At 35.8% G+C, this 23008-nt stretch overlaps 1 protein-coding gene across 9 annotated transcripts in view; it reads right to left on the bottom strand.

Moving 5' to 3' along the window:
• BCAS3 (BCAS3, microtubule associated cell migration factor) overlaps nucleotides 1-23008 on the bottom strand; it is a 781854-nt gene that overhangs the window by 499243 nt on the left and 259603 nt on the right. For all 9 annotated transcript variants that reach the window (XM_027870394.1, XM_027870395.1, XM_027870393.1 and 6 more), the window contains exon 14: nucleotides 20538-20671. In XM_027870394.1, the coding sequence (XP_027726195.1) occupies nucleotides 20538-20671 (134 nt within the window). The remainder of the gene's footprint in view (nucleotides 1-20537; nucleotides 20672-23008) is intronic.

The raw sequence follows: 23008 nt of genomic DNA, 5'->3' as shown, positions 1-23008 counted from the left end.
TTGGTTTGTTTTTTTTTAATGGAGCTCTCTCTTGGACTTTGTAAAAGGGAAAATAATCAGCTGCTTACACAACCTAAAGGATCATTCTTTGTCTATGCATATAACAGTCAATTTCTCATCTCTGAGTGGGCCAAATGAGTAATTTGAAGGTAATATGGGTACAAGGTACAATCAAATGCTCATCTTAAATTCTCCTCAATCCAGCCTTCTTTAAATAAGTGAAAAAGGAAATAGTCAAAAGGAGTCTAGGACAAAATGAAATGCCAACAAAATTCATGTCCCAAAACAGTCACTGTTTCCCATTAAGATAGTGCTACTATACGTGAACCTGCTATTAGCAGGTTATGATGCTTAACTTCTCAAATGATAAATAAACTGAGGTGCTCCATTAATTGTTATACATGCTTAATGCTGACATTTACTGCTGTCCTTTAGACAAGGGGTGGGGAGGTTACAGATGGGAGAAGAGAAATAGGCACCATCCCTCTTGACAAGGACCTTAGAGACAGGTATACTACATACACATGGAAATATTGAAACATAAAAGAACAGTTCAAACAAAATGTTTGAAAAAAATTACCCAACAAGTATTTATTAAGTATCTACTATGTACCAGGCCCTGGGGAAAAAATATAAAGAAGGAAACAATCCCTATTCACCAAGAATATACATTCTAATGAGGCTGACAAGTATATATGCAAATATGTGTAGAGCCAAAATAAAATGTGAATGCAGTACAAAAATATACAAGGTAGAAAAAAACAAGGGTAGTTTGGAAGGGAGGATACTAGTAGCTGGGTGGATCACGTCAGAGTTTTCACAGAAAACAGTGTCTGAAGAGCATCATCAAGAAAGAGAAGGACCCTATTAGGTAGAGTTAGGTAGAGAATGCATTGCAGACATGTGGGGCAGTCAGCACAAAAGCAGAAAGACATTAAATGAAATGTCATGAGTAAGGGCAGACAAAAGACCAGCTGTGCTTGCAGAGAGTGCAGGAAAGGGAGTAATGCCCAATGAGGCTAGAAATACACATTGGGGCAAAAGTTGGGTACAGCTTTAAAAGCTAAAACATAGCAGGTTGTATTTTATACTGGAGGCAATTTGTATTAGGGGAGGACGTACCCACAATAATAAAACCTTTACCATTGCCCATTAGCTGAATTCTTTCTTGCTCAAATCCATCCTCCACTCCACTGTTAAAGTGATAAAGGTTTGAATATGTCATTTGTATACTCAAAAAAAAAAAATCTAATGGTTTCCTATTACCTCCAGAATCAAATACAAACTCCTCTGCTTGCCTTTTAAATTCCTTTATAACTTGCTTCCAACTTACCTTCCCAGCCTTATTAAATGCTACTCCATTTCACACAATCTTCCATCCACCTAAACTGGCTTTTGTGCTGTACTTCACGTAAGACACTATTCCATGAATAGCCTGTATTTTATGCCAGCAAGGTACTCACTTCTCATTGCCACTGTTGTTAGTACTTACCATCCTTCAAAGCTTAGCTCAAAGGCCACCACCTATATGAGGCCTTTTTGATATTTACCCCAAATTTTTGTGTCTTCCCCAAAAAAATTATGTTGAATTAGCTTTATATTTATTTCTATGGGCATATATTGTCTACACCTATAAAGATAAACTTTTTTAATTTAAACTATTTTTAGTTTTCAACATTCACTTCCATAAGATGTTGAGTTTTAAATTTTCTCCCCCTCCTACTCCTTCCTCCCCCCACTCAGATGGTGTACAATACAATACAGGCTCTACATATACATTCATGTTAACCATATTTTCCCATTAGTCATGATGTAAAGAACAATTAGAACTAATGGGAGGAACCATGAGAATGAAGCAATAAAACGAAACAACAAAGGAAAAGGAGAGTAAATAGTATGCTTCCATCTGCATTCAGAATCCATATTTCTTTCTCTGGGTGTGGATAGCAATTTCCATCATGAATCTTTTGGAGTTTTCTTGATTCTTGCATTGCAGTGAACAGCTCTATTAGTCAGTCATCCAATAATGTGGCTGTTACTGTGTACAACATTCTCCTGGTTTAAAGATAAACTTCTTCAGGGCATTTTTGTCTTTGTAACTCCTGCACAGTAACTGACAATTAGCTGTCCTTAATAAATGTTGATTGCCTGACCAACTGATCCAGTGGTTGATAACACACCTTATAAAATACATCTTAGATAATATATCTTGGAAATATAACACAGTATTTCCAAGAGAATAAATTTTTCCCTTTCTTCTTTGATAAATGAAAATTGAAGACCCTTAAGTTGTCTGCGACATTATTATTTCCCTCTGAAGGCAGGTATGCAGTAGCATGGGATAATAATTAGAGAAGCAGAACAGACCTTAGAAGTCATCTAGTTCAGCCCTACAGATAAGGAAATTCAGATAAGTTACATGAGTTGATCACGAGATCACCCACCTAGTAAGAAATGAAGCTGGGATTCAAAATGAAAAGATCAACCCATCATTATACTTAGTTAACACATTTCACTCATATTTCACTGCTTTTATAGGACCACAGCACACAGGTCTGGACAACTATGTGCTTTTCCTAATACATCTAAAAAACAAAGATCTGATGAATTTATCAAAGATTTCTGTCCTACTTTATGAGGAAAGGAGGCCAAATTTCACTAAAATTATTAACTCTGAACATAATTAATTAAATGCAGTTAAATAGAAATAAAATTCAAACAGAATTAAATAATTGGTTGTGACTACATTCAGAAGAAAATTTAAAGACCTTCATGAGTTAACTGATAAGTTTCACAAAGTTCATTTTGAATTCTTATCCAAATACTTCATCTCACCAAAAGGTTTTCCTGTTCCCCTTCCTAAATTTTCCTACTTAGTTTGCTAAGTATCTAAGTAAAACTAAGTAAACTTAGTTTGCTATATCCCTTTTCTTTTTATTTCCTTTGTTGTTTCTCCTATTGCAACATTTCTAAAAGAGATTTAGGCTACTTGAAGGCTCAAGAGCTGCTTCAGGACAATCCATGTCTACAATAAGAACATCAGCTGAGTAGCATGAAATTGACAAAGTCAGAAATTTTATCACATTATCCAATTTTTTCCAGTAGTCATGAAAAGCTCAGTTCAGCTTTTGTACATGGAAAAGAATCAGAGGATAAAGTTTCATGGACATGATCCCTGAAAATCTAAGAGGAATGCTTGGAATTCACAGTTCTAATGTCACATCCCAACTCCCAACTACTTTGACTCTAATAATGGGCAAGATGGTACTACAATCACCCTAATGCTTTTCCATATTGTTTCTGTGTCTCAATTGGCCTGGGTACACAAAACCCAGGGCTTATCCTAAGGAGCTCATCATTTCACTCATAAACCCCAAATCTGTCCTAGAATATTGTGTTTGATCCATTTGGTACACCTTATTACATAAGTGTTCATGGAGATACTGACCTTGTTTTCTTTGGCAACCAGAAATAACAGACTGCTCCCAATCTTCTCTCACTACCTCTTCTGTTTCTTAAAGTTAATATTCTACTAACTACTTTACAGCTCCAGTAGTCTTCCATTCAAAAGCTAAAGAAGCCTATTAGTCACATTAAGAGCCCAATGTTCATCAAGTAATCAAAAATGTATATACTTCCAAATCTAATACTTGCAATTCTATACCATTCAAATTTTACTTCACAATAACAGGATAGAACCAACCTAAAATAAAAAGTTACAGTTGGTAGTACTTGGAATTGAATTATGGGATATCACCATCTCCAAAAATTTATAATTTTTTATTTTAACAAATGGGATCTATCACTTAAGACAATATGTATGCATAAAGATATATACAAGGCATTACAAAGACTTGAAAAAGGAAGTAGACAGGTCACAGAGCAAAAGCATAGGATGAAGAGAAGGATAATTTGAGGGCTGCACATAGACATAGGCACATACACATTTGTATGTGTGTGTATACGGATAGATAGATAGATAAAATATTGAAAGGCTTAAAGGAAGACATATTCCTCTAAAGGAAGGCATCCAGTCCCTTGGACTAATGTAAAAATGCTCTAAGAACTACAATGTGAAATAAAATGATAAATTATCCTAATTTCACCAAACGTTAATTTTCTATTATAATTTTTAGGTAAGTCGTTATTGATATTTTCTTACATGACCATAGCTATCCATAGGGACTAGCTCCCCCTCCCTCTTACCCTCTCAAAGAGCTATCGCAAATGACAAATAGTATTTTTTGGAGAGTAAAAAGAAATCAGCACAACTGAGTACCACAATGAATAACATATTCAATATGTAACACTTGTGGATCTCCAACTTTCATGAAAGGAGAGGATGGGGAGAGGGGGCGGGTATCTTTGCATATCTATTCATTCAAGTTCTGCTTAATCTTTACAATTTTGATTTTTTTGGGGGGTTTTGGAGTGTAGTTGGTTGTTTATTTCTATTTACACTGTTGTAGTTGCTAGGGATATTGTTTTCTTGGCTCTGCTTACTTTTCTTTTATAAAGTTTTATAATCTTGTGTTCAGTCCATCCATTGCTTATTTTCCTGTAATCCAAACTTAGCAAGTCTTACGAATAAACTTTTTTCTTTCCCAGGTACTAATAAACAGAGAAATGAAACAAAATGGGCAGGAACAGGAAACAAGAGGCAGATTAGGGCAGGAGAATAGTAAGAAACTTCCCACTTGGAGAAATTTTCCTTAGAAAATCAAGGTACATCTTGGTTGAGACTAACTTGGAAACCTTATTGTAGGTCCAATATAATCTGAAAAGACTTTAAGCCGCTGTTTATGGAATGCTCTAAATTGAGAGAAGCTAATGAACAAGGAATGCAAGGGAATGTTGGCTAAGGAAAGGGTACTTAATAAATATTATGTGATGATGTTTCTAAAAAGCTAAGCACACTTCCTACTGTGGTGACTAATTCAGGAAACAGTCTGTAGAAATTAATACTGAACTTTATTATTTGTAGCACTTATAAAACAATGCTTATCTGAGAAATCTCAAAGAATTTAAAACATCCCTTACAGATGATCTAAACCAACATTTCCTGCCATGTTCATCTGTTTTCTAAGATTAAAAACAGAGATGTAAAGCAATCATCCTAACATCATGAGTAAGATTCAGGGCAATAATGCTAAAATGTACCAGATAAATTACTACATGAAAACATGATCCACATCATTAATAGCTGAAACAAGGCAAATTTAAAAGAAACTGGAGATTTCACTTCATACCCTAAAATTTGGCAAAGAGAACAACAAAGGAAAACAGTTAATGGAGAAGAGGCTATGAGAAGATGTTGTTGTTAAGCTTTTTCAGTGATAACCAACTCTTTGTGAGCCTATTTGGGATATTCTTGGCAAAGATACTGGAGTGATTTGCCATTTCTTTTTCCAGCTCATTTTACAGATGAGGAAACTGAGGTACACAAAGTTAAGTAACTTGCCTAGCGTCATAGAGCCAGCAAGTGTCTGAGGCTGGATTTGAGCCCAGGAAGATGAGTCTTCCTGATTCCAGGCCTGGCATTCTATCCATTGCACCACTTAGCTGCCCATGAAAAGATAGATACACTAGTTAACTGTTGGTAATCCAACCATTCTGGAAAACAACTTGGCATTATGGAAAAAAATGATTAAAATGTTTCATACTCTAGGACCCATGGCATAGTAGAAAGAATAATGAATTTGGAGACAGAAGACCTCAGTTCAAATTTCTGCATGTTGTTCAATACCCTCACTAACTACCCAGGTGACCCTTAGAAAGTCAATTAATACAGGCTTCCACTTCCTCTTTGGAATTGGATCAAATGACCTAAAAGGTTCATACCCAAAAATCATACCACATATAGCCCAAGGGGATCAAAAACAGAAAAAAAAATCCCATATTTACTGAAATATTCTGAGAATAACTTTTTGTGGTAGTTAATACCTGGAATAAAAATGAGTGAACATCAGTTAGAGAATGGTTCAGAGGTAGAGATATTTGATGTAATATAATACTATTGTGAAGCAGGAAATAAGAAATATGATGAATTCAGAGAACAATGAGAAGATTTCTATAAACTGTAATTCTACAAAATGTAAGGTGAAATAAGCAGAACCAACAGAACAATGACTACAATAATGCATATGAAAAAACTAGTAAAAGGAAGCCAAACTCTTCAGTTGCTGAAAGAAGAGAAAAAATATTAATGATACAGATAACAAATCACAAGAAAAACTTCAGTCTCACAGAACAAAAACAATTGGAATGAATTTTATATATATTTTCAGATGGAGTCTTTGTTTGAGGGATTTTTGCTTAAATATTTTTCTTTGCTAAAAATGAAGGTGAAATATGTGAGATGTGTAACACATAGCAGGTGCTTAACAAATGGTTACTAAATGATCTAAGTTGATTTTTTGCATTTTGGGGTGGGAGAACTTAGGATCATAAATTCAGAGCTGAACAAGTCCTTAGAGGTCATCTGGCCCAATCTTCTCATTTTACAAAGGAAGAAGTTAATAGATGATGTGAAACATGACCAAGACCATACCTGGAAGAGGAAGCAGGATTTTACCCTCCGTCCTCTGACTACAAATCCAGGACTTTTTCTACTGTACCCCAATGTGGAAGCAAAGGTTTTTAGGAGTCAAAGGTCTATTTATTTAACCTATTTCAGAAGGTCTGGATAATTCCATCCACCTCTAGTGTAAACGTGGGCACTGGATGCTTCTGTAGTGATTGATTAACCAGCCAAAATCAAAGTGGCTCATGATTCAGGATCATGGATGAAATTAGCTGACAGATCTATGGATAGGGGAAGAGTTCATGATCAAACAAGAGATAGAGAGGGTCACAGGAGGTAAAATGGGCAATTCTTATTACATGAAATTAAAAATGTTTTGTGTAAATAAAATCACACAATTAAAATTAAAAGAGACCGAGGAAATTGGGGGAAAAATCTTTGCCACAAGTTTCTTTGATATAGGTCTCATTACTAAGATAAATTGAGTCACATTTGTAAGAATAAGAGTCATTCCTCAATTGATAAATGATAAAAGGATAGGAAAAGACAATTTTCAAAGGAAGAAATCAAAGCTATCAAGTCTTGTGAAAAAACATTTGAAATCAACAATAATTAAAGAAATGCAAATCAAAACAATTAAAACACATACCTTAATGCACTGTTGGTAGAACTGTAAACTGGTCAAGCCAGTCTAGACAGGAATCTGGAATAATGTCCCAAAAGCTAAAGGAGTACAATATATACACATACCCTTTGATTCAATGACTTCTACTTTGATTTAAGAAAATCAAAGAAAAAGGAAAAGTATTCATGTACAAAAATATGTATACCAGCTATTTTAAAGGTAACAAAGAATTGGAAACTGAGGGCATGTCCATCAATTGGGAAATGGCTGAACAATTTATGGTATATGAATATTGTGGGATATTATTGTGCTATAAGAAATGATGAAGAGGATGGTTTAAGAGAAGCATGAGAATATTTATAAGAACTGATACAAAATGAAATGAGAACAGGAGAACAATTTATACAATAACAAAGATATTATAAAGACAAAACTTTATGAACATTGACAATTTCAGAAAACTCATGGTGAAACATGCTATCCGCCTCCAGATACAGAGTGAAAGACTTAGAATTCAGATTGTTTGGACAATGCTAATGAGGGAATTTGCTTTGCTTCACTACATATATTTATAGTGATTTTTTTTCATGCTTTCTCAATTGGGGTATAAAGACAGGTGAGAGGGAGAGAAATTCAAAACTGAAAATAAAATAAAATTGAATGTTTAAAAAATGTATGTACCTGATTGTGCCCCACTGGCATGGGGCAGGGGATGGGATTTTGATTATTTTTTTAATTGCAGAAATTATCACTGTTCAGCACAATTATCCAGGACTAACAGAAAGACTGCTAGTACTCTTTAGGTTCAGGAAGTTGGCATTTTTATGTTGATAGATACTTATATGTTTATTTTACACATCTGAGAGTTAACAGGACAGAAAGTTACGTCTTTTGCGAAAGTACAAATCTCTTCCTGGTTTATGAATAGAATATGGATCATTTCTATCTTACCTTATATTTAACAATTTGAAGTAAGGTCAATTATAACAACACTTGGTCAATAAGTACAAGTAAAATTCTGGCAGCCTAAAAGATTTATCTGGCCTAAAAGATTTGTGCTGGCCATCAGTCCACCTGTGTTATCATCATGCTTATTTGTTTTACACTGAGATAATACTGTTTTCAGGCCTTTTCCCCCTCCTCCGTGTTTATATATGGAGATCAAAGAGAAAATATAAGCAAGCAACAGCTTAACTTTCATCATGGAGCAAATAGAACTGTTGGTCTTGGAACATCCTGTAGCTTGCCTGAACTCTAAAGTTGACTGGACTAAAAACCATTTTAAATAAGCCAATATTCTGTTGGAAGGTCAACTCTGATGCTCTCTAGAGCTCCCTCCAAATCTTGAGGTTTCTGACAAGATCCAGAAGTTTCCCTTTCTCCTCACTCTTCCAGGATAGCCCTTTACTTTTGTGCTCATCAACTTTTTTGTAGTCTGATATAAGTAGAAGAAAATTTCACAAACATTAGTACACTGAGCCTGATATTTAATTACAAATAACCAAGTTGGGCGGGGGGAGAACAAAGAGAAAAGAACAGAAGAAAAAGAATATATCTCCAAAGAGGTTACTGAATCTATTGGACTCATCTAAATTTGGCAAGCAAGAGAATCAAGACTGGGGTGATAGTTCGGTTCTTATGTCATCCTAATCAATTCATCGTTCCTCGTGTTCAAGGAAAAATTCCCAATTTAATCTTCAATACCTAGAGCCTGGTTATCAAACAAAAGGTGAATCATTAATCATATCTATGAATATAATACAAGAACATATGACACTACCCTTGCCAAATTTACTAACTAGGCAATCAAAAGTGAGACAGACCTTTCCTAATAACTTCTAAGTTGTCTTGGGCCAGAAAATTGTTTCACCCTGTCCTTTTGTTGGTCCTGTCACTCCATAATTCATTTTGAAAGGCAGCAATGTATAGATCCAACAGTTGGAAAATGGTTTAACAGAATGTGGTACCTGAATGTTACAGAATATTATTGAGCATGAATGAATATGATGAATACGGAGAAGCAAGAGAAGATTCATATGAATTAAAGCAAAATGAAGTAAGCAAAACCAAGAAAACAAAGAACACAATTACTACAACAATGTAAATGGAAAGAATACCATCAAAACAAATAAAACTAAAATTATAATAACCAAGCATGGACCTTAAAAAGAGATAAAAGGAGGACTCTCCCCTTCCCCTTCTTTAAAAAGGGTAGGGGAATATGGTTGTAAACTTTTTATATCAGAATTTTTTGATATGTTGGTCATTTGCTCTGATTTCATTATTTTTCCTCTTTTTCATAAGGAATAGCTCTCTGGGAGGGGAAGGATGGAGGGATACATTAGAAAATGTATTTATTGTAACAAGATATCAGTAAGTATCAGTTTGCTGTTTGTTACTCAGTCATATCTGACTCTTCATAACCCCATCTGGGGTTTTCTTAGCAAAGATACTGAAGTGGTTTATCATTTCTTTCTCAAGCTCATTTTACAGATGAGGAACTGAGACAAACAGGGTTAAGTGACTTGCCCAGGGTCATGCAGCTAGTAAGTGTCTGAGGCCACATTAGAACTCAGGAAGATGAGTCTTCTTGGCTCCAGTCTGGCACTCTACTGTTCCATTACTACAAGAATGAGTTTTCTCAGAGGGGCTTAACTTAGAAAAAAGGAAAAGCAGAAAATTTTGAAAATAAAGGCAAACTTGGAGATCATCCTCCCATTTCACAAATGAAGAAACTGAGATCCAAGGAGAAGAAATAACTTGTCCATGGTTACAGAGTAAATCAGTTGCAGGGGCAAGCCTGGTACCCAGGTCTTTGACTCCTAGTCCAAGTGCTCATTTCATTATAACTAATCAGCCTGGAAGTATATCTTAGCATATCAAAGGTATAAGTAGCTTCACCAAACTTAGTAAGCAAACTTCAACCTATAATTCACAAGTCTAATAGTACATACCACATTCTATGCATCACCCTGAAACCAAATGAATCACAAGCTGTACAAAACCTTTGTTTCCTCAGTGTCTAGTAAAACATTTATGTTACACTAATTGTTTGAAGATGTTAAACCTACCGTTTGGGAGAAAAGGGAACTGAACTACATTTTCCCTGCCATACTATCCTACATAAAATTATTTTAAAAGGAAATAAAAATAAAAGTTCATTAAAATATTGTAAAAATAAATATGTACATATGTAAAGTAAATATCCATGCCACATGAGAAACCCAAACTGATTACCATGCATAAACATTACCCAGAGCACAGCAGAAACATTGAACAATGGGCAGGCTACTGAAGCCTGGAAAAGGAAAGAAATTATGGGAGAGGAGAGATTCTTGAGAGCACAGACTGATTCGTTGCTTTTCTTTGTCTTCTCATTGCTCAGCATAGTGCCTAACAAATAGGAGGTGCTTAATAAATGCTAGTTTACTAAGGGATACAGATGTTGGGGGAAAATCTGAAGTACAGGAGCAGATAACACAAGTCCTATAATGAATATCACTGATAAACCTCTGTGAAAACAGGTCTTTCATTTTGTTCAGCATTTGACAACTGGAGTGGTCTGATGTGGAAACACGATGGTAGAGGGAATTAAGCATTTCTGTTTAGCTCTCCCAATCCAATCCTCTAAAAACTTTTTTAAAAAATGCTTCCAATTGGGGCCGCTAGGTGGTGCAGTGGATAGAGCTCCAGCCTTGGGGTCAGGAGGACCTGAGTTCAAATTTGACCTCAAATACATGATACTCACTAGCTGTGTGACCCTGGGCAAGCCACTCAACCCCAATTGGCTCGCCAAACATATATATATATATATAGTGTGTGTGTGTATGTATGTGTATATATATACATATGTGTGTATACATATATATGTATGTATATATACATATGTGTGTGTATGTATATATGCATATATATATATATATATATATATATATGCTTCCAATCAAATTTGAAGGAGGATAACCAGGAAAAAAAAGTCATAGTGATTCATTTTTCTGCCCCAGGAAAACTTAGGAGGACAGAAAGGGAGGTTTACAGAAAACTGTAACTAGGAGTTGGCCTGTGTGGCAGAAGCAGCACCAGCTATGGGACCTGCAGGAGTAGTAGCAACAGGAGTGGCAGGAGGACCACCAGGGCCACTCAGAGCCTGAGAAGAGTAAGGGTACACTAAGCATTTGGTCAGAGAAATATTACGTGGAACCCTGGTGTTAGCACCGGACACAGGGTGAGAAACCATTTGAGAGCTCCTTTGCTTATCACCTAGTTCCAGGGAATAGAGGAATACTCATGGTCTTCAGTGGCAAGGGAACAGAGGCACTACCTGGATAAGGAGCAGAGCACAGGCAGGAGGATAATGACCAGAACTCTACCGGATCACACCAAGTTGGAAACACAGAAAACCCACATGCCCCTAGATCTAGCCGCAGAAACTCAGGCCAGCCACCACCCCACAACTCCCAAGGTGAGCATACGCTAATTCAAACATAAAGAATAAAATCAAGAAATAGGCCGGGAAAATGAGCAAACAAGGAAAACAAAAAGAAAAAGGAATAACTTGACCATAAAAAGCCATCATGGTGACAGGAAAGCTCAAGACACAAACTCAGAAGACAATGATTTGCAAATATCTATAAACAAAGTCCCAAATGAAAAAAAAATGCAGACTGGACACAAGTCCAACAAGAATTCCTATACGAGCTGAACAAAAAAAAAAATTAAATTTCAAAAACATGACTTTAAAAACCAAATAAGAGTTGTAGAGGATAAATTGGGAAAAGAAATTAGAGAAACACAAGGAAATTATGAAAAGAGAATTAACAGCTTGGTAAAAGAGACACAAAATCTCACAAAAGAAAATAACTCCTTAAAAATTAGAATTGGTCAAGTGAAAGCTAATGATTCCATGAGACATCAAGAAACAATAAAACAAAGTCAAAAGACTGAAAAGAAACTGAAGAAAATGTGAAATATTTCACCAGAAAAACAACTGACCTGGAAAACAGACTGAGGAGAGATAACTTAAGAAATACTGGATCATCTGAAAGCCATAATCAAAAAAGAGCCAAGGAGGATTGAGGATAACTGGGAAATAAGTTTCATGACATTAATTACATTATCTTCAATATTAAGAATAAGGTTAGCCAGAGACCAGCACCTCATACTATATACCAAGATAAGGTCAAAATGAATAAAAGATTTAGACATAAAAGGTGAATTAAAGTAAAATTAAGTAAATTAGGGAAGCATGGAAAAATGAACCTGTCAGATCTACAGATGAGGAAAGAAGTTATGAACAAAAGAGATAGAGAGGATCATGAGAAGCATAACGGATAATTTTGATTACATGAAATTTAAAAAGTTTTGCACAATGAAACTAATGCAGCCAAAATTAGAAAGATAATAGTAAACTGGTAGGAAAATTTTACAGCAAGTTTCTGTGATAAAGGCCTCATTTCTCAAGTATAAAGAAAACTGAGGCAAATTTATAAAAACATGAATCATCTCTCAATTGATAAATTATCAAAAGATATGATTAAGTAGTTTCAGAAGAACCCTTTGAGGACATCTAAACAAAAATCAATTCTCCTCGAATACTTCCAGGGACAGAGAGCTCACTTCCTACCTCTAGGTTGTGTTTCCATGAAGTATAACTGACTAGTCATGTTGTGCTGCTTCTTACCACTTATATCTATCCAGACCTGAACCTATATTATAAACACCAAGAATCTATGCTCCATCCAGTTCTTGGAGAAATTAATCCATTCATCTTTAGAATTTTCACCCTAAGTACCCAGTCTTATTGATTTGTGATTGAGTGAATGCAAACTAACTATAGGGCTCAGATCATGTTTCAACTTTTCATCCCATATAGTCAGAGGCCACATGTCATCAGTCTCTCCCACCTTTCCATCTCTTGCTCTTGGAACAATAATCAAACCAATACTGTTAATGTTTCCAGAAAATGGTATCAATTGAATATTCTATGTATCAATTCACCAACTCCATGACTCCCTTCCCTGGTCACTACTCCTGTATAAGTGCTGTCTTCCCTCATTAAAATATAAGCTACTTGAAAGGAAGACTATTTCTTTTTGTATTTGCATCCCCAGGACTAAGCAGGGTGTCAGGCATATGATGATTAATAAATGCATACTGAACGAATGATTGTGTCACCCTCCTATTAAAAAATATTCAGTGACTTTACATTACTACAAAGAAAACGAGGAAATTCCTGAGTCTGGCATTTAAAGACCTCCATAATCCAGTCTGACTTTACCTTTCCAGTCTAATTCATATGTTTCATCCTTTTCGCACACTATATTTCAGGTACATTGGCCAGCCATCTTCTCCCTGTACATGACATCTCTGCCTCTGTACCTTTGCAATAATGCATGCTCCCCATGTCTGCAATGCACTTTCTCTACACCTCTACTTCACAGAATCCTCAACTTCAAAGCAAAGCTCAGAGACCAATTCTTACAAGAAGCCTTTTATGAGTTCATTGGTTATTAACCATCTCTTCTCCTCTGAATTACACTGTCTAGCCTAACTACTTATGTAGACGTTCTTATTTCCCCACATACTGTAAACTCTTTAAGATTAGGGACTGTTTTCTAAATATTGTCTTTGTATGCTAGGGCCAAGCACAGTGGCCTAGCACACAGTAAATAATAAATGTTTTCTGATTTGAATTTGTTGAAAATCTCCCGTTTTTTAATTTTTTTTTTAAATTTCTTGCTTTTTGGTGAGGTAATCAGGGTTAAGTGACTTGCCCAGGGTCACACAGCTAGTAAGTGTCAGGTGTCTAAGGCTAGATTTGAACTCAGGTCTTCTTGACTCCAAGGCTTGAGCTCTATCCACTGTGCCACCTAGCAGCCCCTCGATCTCCCATATTTTTGTTAGGATTTGCATCTACTAAGAGTGAAATTTTTAAAAACAATAATAGTTCATTGAAAGCTCCAGTTGGCTGCAAAAGTTAATAGAAATTGTGAAATAGACAATATGCCCTCTCACTTGAAGCACTACACAAGAGATGTGCACGAGATGTTTTATGTCACTTAGGAAACTGACTTCTTGAAAAATGTATGTTGGGTTTTTTCCTTATATATTTTTCCCTGATGAATTATGACTATTATTTGCCCTCAAATTTAAAATATTAGCTAGACCGGTTCAGTGAATAATGGCATTCAATAAAAGTTCACTAAATATATTCAGGCTTTTTAGACATATCACAATTTACACATGCCCTTTAATGCAGATCTCCAGATCTAGAGTGGCATAAAGATAAGGAAACATTTTACTGTGTGAGCCACCTCAAGTTCACCTGGTTGGTCAATAATTAATAGGAACCACAGCAATGGCTGGTTTATAGAAAAAAAGGAAGGTGAAGGAAAAGTTAAGAAGATGGTATTTGTGCTTAAAAATTCAAGCCCAATTAAACCAATGCTGTCAATTAATCAACAAGTGGAATTCTCTCAGTATTTCTCACTCTATCTCTCAATCTCTCTGTCCCTGACTGTTCTTTTTTTTCCCTCTCTTTGTCATGTCTCTATTTCGTTCTTTTACTTCCCTCCTATTCCTCTGCCTCCTCTTCTCTCTTCCTTTCCTTTCCCCTCACTTTCTGTGTATACATACACACACGTGTATGTATTCTTACAGTTTATAAAGCAAAACAATCCCTGTATGAAATATAATCATAATCTTAGCTGTTAAAAATGTGAATTCTACAATTCTTGTGCAAATTTGACCTATAAGTTAAACCAACTTACACAGGGCATCTCAAAAATCTTAATGCAGATTTAAGGTTTAATAGTTTAAATCTGCATTAAGACTTTTGACATACTCTGTACATACACATGTGTGTATCACAACTATCAAGGTTTTTCATAGTTTTGTTATTTTTAAAAAACTTTTAGAAAAATATAGAGCTGGAGAGGAACTTAAGACATTATCAAATACATCCCCTCATTTACATATGAGGTTAAAGGCCTAGAAAAGATCAATGATTTTACCAAGGTCACACCGACAGTAGGTGGCAGAGAAGAGATCTAAACTCAGATTGCATGACTTCAAGATTAAAACCCTGTCCATGGTGCCTAAACCCTAAGCTCATAGATAAAGGTGAGCTGTCACTGAGCCACTGGAGCCTATAGTCAAATTGAAGACGTTGCATATGAAATTAGTATGCAGGAAAAAAATAAAAACTCCACCATTTACTTTGTTGTTTGTATTGTCCCTGTGTGTGTTACATGTATGTATAAATTACATATATCAAAAAGGAAAAGGAAAGTAAGAGAAGATATGATTCTAGCAAGGGAAATAACATTGGAAAAGGCATTAAGAATTGCTTTACTACCATGAGACTCTTCCTTCTAACTTGCAGCTGAAACCTTTGCCCATTAAAATGTGAGGTCTTTAAGTGCTGGGACTATCTTACTTTTTTCTTTGCATTCTCACCACTTAGCACAGTACTTTGTACATAATAAGTGGTTTAAATGCTTTGTTCATTCATTCATTCAATATCTAGAGAGATCTGGCAGTAAATCTTCTCACCAAAGACAACCAACCCCTAATTCATATTGTGGAAGGTCACATTTTAGAATTCTGTTTAAAGATTGCAGCTGCTACTCAATGTAAGAAAGGAGGGAAATCAGCATTTATTAAGGGCTTACTATGTACCAGGCACTATACTGTGCACTTTACAAATATTTAATTTGATCCTCCAAACAACCTTGGAAGAGAGGTGCTATTATTATCCTCATTTACAAATTGAGGAAACTGAGGCAAACAGATGTGAGGTGTCTGGGGCCAGATTTGAATTCATGTTTTCTAAACTCCAGCCCCAGCACTCTATCCACTATGCCACTTAGCTACCTCTAGCAGGTGCTAGTGGGGCCTATCACATTTTGCAGCTCCATTTCTTAAGACTCCTATACACAAAGACATTTCTCTCACACCGAACAACCCCATTACTAATCCTGATCCATCAAATAAATGCATCCTCTGCTTAGCTTTTGTTTCGTCTCCTGCTAAGGCCTAAGAGTTCTATTTTCTTGTTAGATCAATGTCCTGTGCTAGAGACTAATGCAAAGAATGCAAAGGTGAAAGATAATATATTACCTACCTTCAGAATGCATAATGGCCATTCTCTTTCTCTCTCTCTCTCTCTCTCTCTCTCTTTCTCTTTCTCTCCCTTTCCTTCCTTCCCTTCATTAGCGAGGTCATTCATTCCCCTCATATCGCCAATCTAGCAAAATTGGGCTCAAATGAATTTGGTTTCCAAAACTCAAGAATGAAAGAGAGAGTTGGAAACACACCTTTTAAAATATGCATGTATGCTTCTCACCACAAAGCTGTTAACATACATACTACAAGGCACTCCCTTAAAGCTGAAAGAAATCACGTGACTATCAAATGGTTTCAATTTAGTAAACCTACTAACCAGCAGGATTTCTTTCTTTTCTTTTTTGGCAATGAAAGGTACTAATTGTGCTCCATTTGGATGGACTGTTCTGATACTTTCAGAGGAATATTGTTTGCCAGACATTTATCTGACTGATATTTCTTTCAAGAATAATTCTGCTATGTATCTTATGTTCAAAGAGAACCCTGCTTTCAGTGAGACACTTTATTGAAGCTGAATAACACTACAATAATGTTAAGAGTACCCATAAGGTTTCAACCACATATGACTTAACTGCTGAAAACAAGGAATATTTTTCTTACTACATATGTGCTTTATAAGGAAAATTGTTGTCAGATGCAGATGATATCCCAAGTCACAGACCACAAAACAACTTAATTCAACATAATTAGATCCACATACTTGACTTTCTGCAGCCTGATTAAAGCATCCTCAAATGTTTCAGCTAAATCTAGAATAACCTGATTGTAAAGAAATGAAAAAGCAAGTAGATCACATGCTACAAGTATTTCTAAATATATGATACATATCATTTATTAATTTCCTATCTGAGCCTAAAAGGATTTTCAGTAGGAAAGTTGTAAAAAAATAATTTTCATGGTGGCCAAGTCAGGGTGATTGCATTTTGAGGTTTTGTGGTTAGGAGACTGTGACAAAGTCCTAACTCAGTGGGCAAATTACATAGCTGCTCAAACCCTTGATTTTTGGGGCTATAAAATGGGAACATAGTTGGTATTCCCATTTTACATTCACTGATACACGGAGGATATGCAAAGCACAGGAACAGGGGATCCAAACAGCTAGCCATGATTCAAAAGCATTACAAACAAGTTAAATATATATGTACAGTAAGACAAATAACAATGTAAAAGAATGTGTAATGTGTGGTATAGATAATGTGTGCTACGGGAATTGGGGTGTTCAGAAGACTAGCACCTCTGATGTGAGAGCTTGCTGAACCCTTTTCAGGGCTGTTCATCCACGTTTGGTGTCCACCTGATTCACCCAATTCTCACCTATGACTGTAGCATGTGCAGCTGTCACAATCTGGGAAACAGGGTCAGCAGATGGGCTAACCCAGGTAGAGGGAAACTAAAAGGCCTCAAACTTGTCAGTGAGTTAGGTGATGTCTACGCAAGCATGTGAAGATTTCTCCCAGAAGAATGGGCAGATAAGAACAATTTGTTCCAAAGATCATGAAGGTGGCTGAAGCAGATGCTATGGAGCACTCAGAGCTTGGTCACACATTGAAGATGCCAAGGTCATCCACTGCATACTGGACCACTGCCAGTTGTCTTGACTTGTCCTGCCATTGGATTTCAGATGATTCAGGAAGAGACAGTAAGGCTGGTGACTATGTGCAACTCTGTGCAACTCTGCCTCACTTAAATCTAATTCACCATCCAGTCAAGACATCACCTGCGATGCCATTGGCTCTCTTTGAAAACGAAAGACAAGCTACAGGAATTCAGAAGAAAGGAGAGCTCATTGAAGACTACTAAAATACAGGAGGATTTACTCATTCCTTTAAAGTTTGAAATAAGTCAGTTTCTAAAATGTAAGAAGATCTTGCATTTAATTGTTTAATTATTCCTTTCATTCTATTCCTGCTAAAAGCATAACTTTTTCTACCTCATTTTATATCTAGAAAGGCATTGATGGCATCATCATTACTGCAGTCAGAAAGGCCTGGTTTCAAGCCCTGCCTCTGATATAGTATGGTTTATGATTCTAAGGAAGTCACCTAATCTCTCAGTGCTTTGGGCAATGCACTAAGACTCTCAGTTAGAAAGATGATGCTAGCTAGGATTTCCCATATCAACAAAATCACAGGTCAAGTTCCTATAATTTCAAACTAATTTAAAACACGTTCCTTATTACAGAAGTACTACCTCTTAGTAACAAAGTCTGGAAGCAAATACTAGAAAATATAACCCAATAGAATATTGAATCTGTGTGTATGTGTGTCCATTTACCCACTTGGAAAATTAATATAATTTCCATCCCTTCAATGTCCATAAAAACAATAAGAAGTCATTAGGAAATGTTTCACTGATGCATGGCATCACAGATTGTGAGAGATGGAAGGAAGGGCAGGGGCCATCGAACACAACTGATGACAAAAGGAATCCTCCTTAACACATACGTGGTTTTCCAGCCTGAGCTTGAAGACCTCCATGGAGAAGTAAACGACTCTTTCCCAAGGCAGCCCAATATACTTATCAACATTTCTAATTGATAAAGTCTTTCTGAAATCAAGGCTAAATTCACCTCCTTGAAACTTTGACCACTGCTCCTAGTTCTTCCCTAAGAAGCCAAGAAGGGCAAATCTAGGTCCATCATTCTCATTCTTGTGGAAAGCTGTGAAATTTGCCAAGATTCCTTTCATCTCCAGGCTAAAAATCCCCAAGAACTTCAACTGACACTTATCTGAAATGAACTCCTTTATGATCCTGTCACCCTTCTCTGGAGACACTGGAGCAAAGCAAAGTCCTCTATAAAAATTTGTAGAGAATTATGAATTCCTCTGCAATTAGAGAGGGAAGTCTTAATAATATCATATGTTTTGGCTATATCTAATATAGTATTATATAATATATAATTATATTTGGTTATATCTAATATAATAATATATTTATTATTATATATCTAATATAATAAATCTAATATATCTAACATAATAAATTATATATTTATAGATATATCTGATATAATAAAAATATAATAATTTGGCTATATCTAATATAATATAATAATAATATATAGTAACATATACATAACTTGAGTTCAAAACAGAAGGCATGGAAACAATAGCGCAACTTCAATTCTGAACAGCTACAATACTAACAGCATCAGAACTATGAGAGGATGAAAGTACAAAAGAAATAGAGGATATGATCTCTGTCTTTATAAATTTTAATGACAAGTTTTGATACCATTACTATTTATCTATTCCTACCTTAGAGGAAAGAAAGGGAGCTGGTAAGACAAAGGAAAAGCCATGTACATAAGCCCATGAATATTTACTGAGCTTAATTCTAGTGGGTGTAAATTGTGAATATAGTTATTAATTCACGTGAAAGAGCATTAGGAGAAGTTAAATAAAAAATTATGTTTGTAGTGGTTGGAATTCCATCCTCTAGTTTCTCACTCTCCCCAGGACAGCTGGTTTGGATAAAATGCTCAATGGTGATAGTTTGGGAAAGATGTTGAATGCCAAAAGCTGAGATTTCCCAATTGATCTGACAGAATCAAAAAAGTGAACTAAGAGAAAACCTCGAAGCCACACTATACATCTGTAGCTACTGTATCAATAAATCTTTCTGAACTATGACAGGAGGAAAGAAAAAGCAGGGGGAAAACTATGAGGAGAGTTCCCTAAAGATTCCCATTTAACATACTTTATTTGAAATTCAGAAAGCTTGAGTTAGAGTTCACTATAATGTGGAGATCAGAGAGTCCTATGTAGTGGAGGGCAAGACTTCTAACTTTACTACTAATACTAAAAAGACAATCTTTCTTCATGGTAATTCTAAATGTCTTTAATAATTTCACATATGTTATAGTCCCCTTTTATATTAAAGCATGTTCTCCAAAAGGGGGTAATTAGTCTCAGGCATATTTTTTCTTTTTTTTTCCTGCACACATTTTGCCTTTGGATACTAGTCTGAAACAAAAAGGACTGGGTTTTACATAAGGTTCTGACACGCTTTTAAAAGTGAAGAAAATTGAAGGAAAAAGGTTCAGTAAAACCATAGCATTGAAGGCCTCTGGTAGCAATGTAATGTATGAAGAAAAGTGATACCTCACTGCAATTGTGCAAAACTTATCTCCAAAAAACACCTTATGGCTCCATCACAAAAGACAGCATTTCCTTACTGAAATCCACATTTAACTCCACTATAATATGACTGACAGCACGGAGACAAACCAAAGACTACATCAAGAACAAAGAAATGACTTACTTTGGCTTCAGTCTCTCCCCTATGAAGGGTGTACAAATGATGGACAGCGCTCTGTGATGAGGACCACGGATGAGTCAGGATTTGGAAGACATGAAAATCATGACCAAGGGTGTCTGTTGTGACAAGAAGCATACCTGGAAAACAAAAGTCAAGGGGGGAAAACATAAGGTCTTGTCCATAGAGAGATTTCCTTTTTTAACAAATAATTCTTCTTTATGAAGAATTTACTCTTGTCAGGGTTAGAAACTTTCCAGAACATATACTGAAAACTATATGACACTCCTTATGGGAGCTCAATGTCTACATGCTACATTCATCAATCATAACTGGCAGAAACTATGGAAAATACTTAACAAAAATCAACAATTGTGGAGAAGAAATATCTTCCCAAAAGGGACATGAACCTTAAAAAGCTGTTTGAGAAAAGGTATTTGTTCTGAAGTGATGGGAGAGGAATATGAAAATAGCAGTAATGAAAAAAGGTAAAAACTGAAAGGAAATCAAAAGGATGAAAATGGATTAATAGAAGGGTTATTGTACTTATTTCAAGTAGCAAAAGAATTTTAGGGGCAGCAAAATTACGTGGGCTGAAACCCTCATTGCTTAGACCAGCTTGGGTAAAGGTGTTATTTTGCTCTCTGAAAAACCATCTTAAACTCATTATCAACTCCACAGGGATGTAATCAGGTCCCATGAATGCACAACACAGAAAGTGTTTATGGCTGCATGATGGAACTAAGACAATCGACTAATCCAAAGTCATCTTCTCAATAGCACCTTCTTATTAAAGTTCAGAAGGTCTGTTTTTCATGAAGGCAATACCTGCTATCATAAATCATGTATAACCTCGGGATGAGCCAATCCAGAGTGTGAACTTAAAAGAAGATGGCTTACAGTGTATGAAGCCAAAATGGAACACAGAGCTCAAAAATATGTAGAATTGCTAGAAAATTGTTTCATTTCTTTTCCCTCCCCTTTTCTGTATCAATCTACAATCAGGTTTCAGGACACTTATGAGAAGATTTCTTTAGGTCAGCTCTCCAACTGTTTATACAAGAAGGGAGCACTTTCCTTCTATAAAGTCTACCTTTATGGCTGAACTTGAGAAGACTGTAGAAAATACTTGATTTGACAGTCATTCTCATTTACAGCAAATCAATATTACCTTGCTTATCAAAGTAATGTCATAAATTACCTCACTTTCAGCACACTAGGATGTTTAAATAAGCTTGAAGGGGAAACCAGGTTATTTGAACAGTTGTTAAAAGGTACATTAGAAGGCACGAACATTGCTGTAGTTTTCGATGTCCGAGCTTGGAGGTTTCTTTTAAATGACTTAAGAACTTCAGTTGGATGGGGGTGAGTGGTAAGGAGGAGGGAACTAAAAAGTGCATTGAATCACAGAATCGCAGAACAGAAGGCCTTGACAGCCACTTAATCCAAAACATTCAGACCAGAGACACAACTGACCTTTTAAAAAAGAAAGTAAAGAAAACGAAAGCATAAAAACAACCTCTCCAACCTCCCTGACAAGGGTCAAGACACTTTACTTGAAGAATTCTAGTGAGTAGCAATTCATTAGGTCTTCAAGTAGCACATTTTGATTTTAGACAACAATACTGATACCAACTCAATAGTCATAACTACCTTGGGATGGGGTTTCTCTATGCCTAATGACTTGAACCCACTGAGGGCAGCTAGGTGCTGTACTCTCTTATCATTTATCTAGGGTTTCAACTGCTTGATAACCAATTCTGTTTTACAAAATATATGAAAAGTACAAATTTTTAATAAAGATTACTTCTTAAAAGTGGGAGATTACCACATTTATATATTAAAAAGCCTTTCCAGTCCTACCAAACTCCTTTTATGACACAAATATGGTGCTGATACCTAAACCAGGAAGAGCTAAAACACAGAAAAAAATTATAGACCAATTTCCCTAATGAATATCAATGCAAAAATATTTGAACAAAATAATAGCAATGCAATTACAGCACTATATTACAAGGATTATACACAATGACCAGGGCTACTTGTACCAGGAATGTGGGTTGGCTTGATATTAGGAAAATTTCAATATAATTGCACATATCAATAACAAAACAAACAGAAATCATATGATTGTCTCAACAGATGCTGAAAAAGCTCCTGACAAAATACAGCACATATTCCTATTAAAAACACTAGAGAGCATAGGAACAAAGGGAGCATTCCTTAAAATGAGAAACAATAGCTGTCAAAAAACTTCAGCAAGCATCACATGTAATAGGGACAAGCTAGAAGCATTTTCCATAAGATCAGGGGTGAAACAATTATGTCCATTATCACCACAGTTGTTCAATATCGTACTGGAAACATTAGCTTTAGCAATAAAAGTAGAAGAAGAAATTGAAGGAATTAGGACAGACAATGAGGAAACAAAATTATCACTCTTTCAAGATGACATGATGGTATACTTAGAGAACCCT

The sequence above is a fragment of the Vombatus ursinus genome, unplaced genomic scaffold (genome assembly GCF_900497805.2).
Source record: "Vombatus ursinus unplaced genomic scaffold, bare-nosed wombat genome assembly UNPS02014797.1, whole genome shotgun sequence".
Classification (NCBI taxonomy): Eukaryota; Metazoa; Chordata; class Mammalia; order Diprotodontia; family Vombatidae; genus Vombatus; species Vombatus ursinus.
This window is presented reverse-complemented; position numbering and strand designations above follow the sequence as displayed.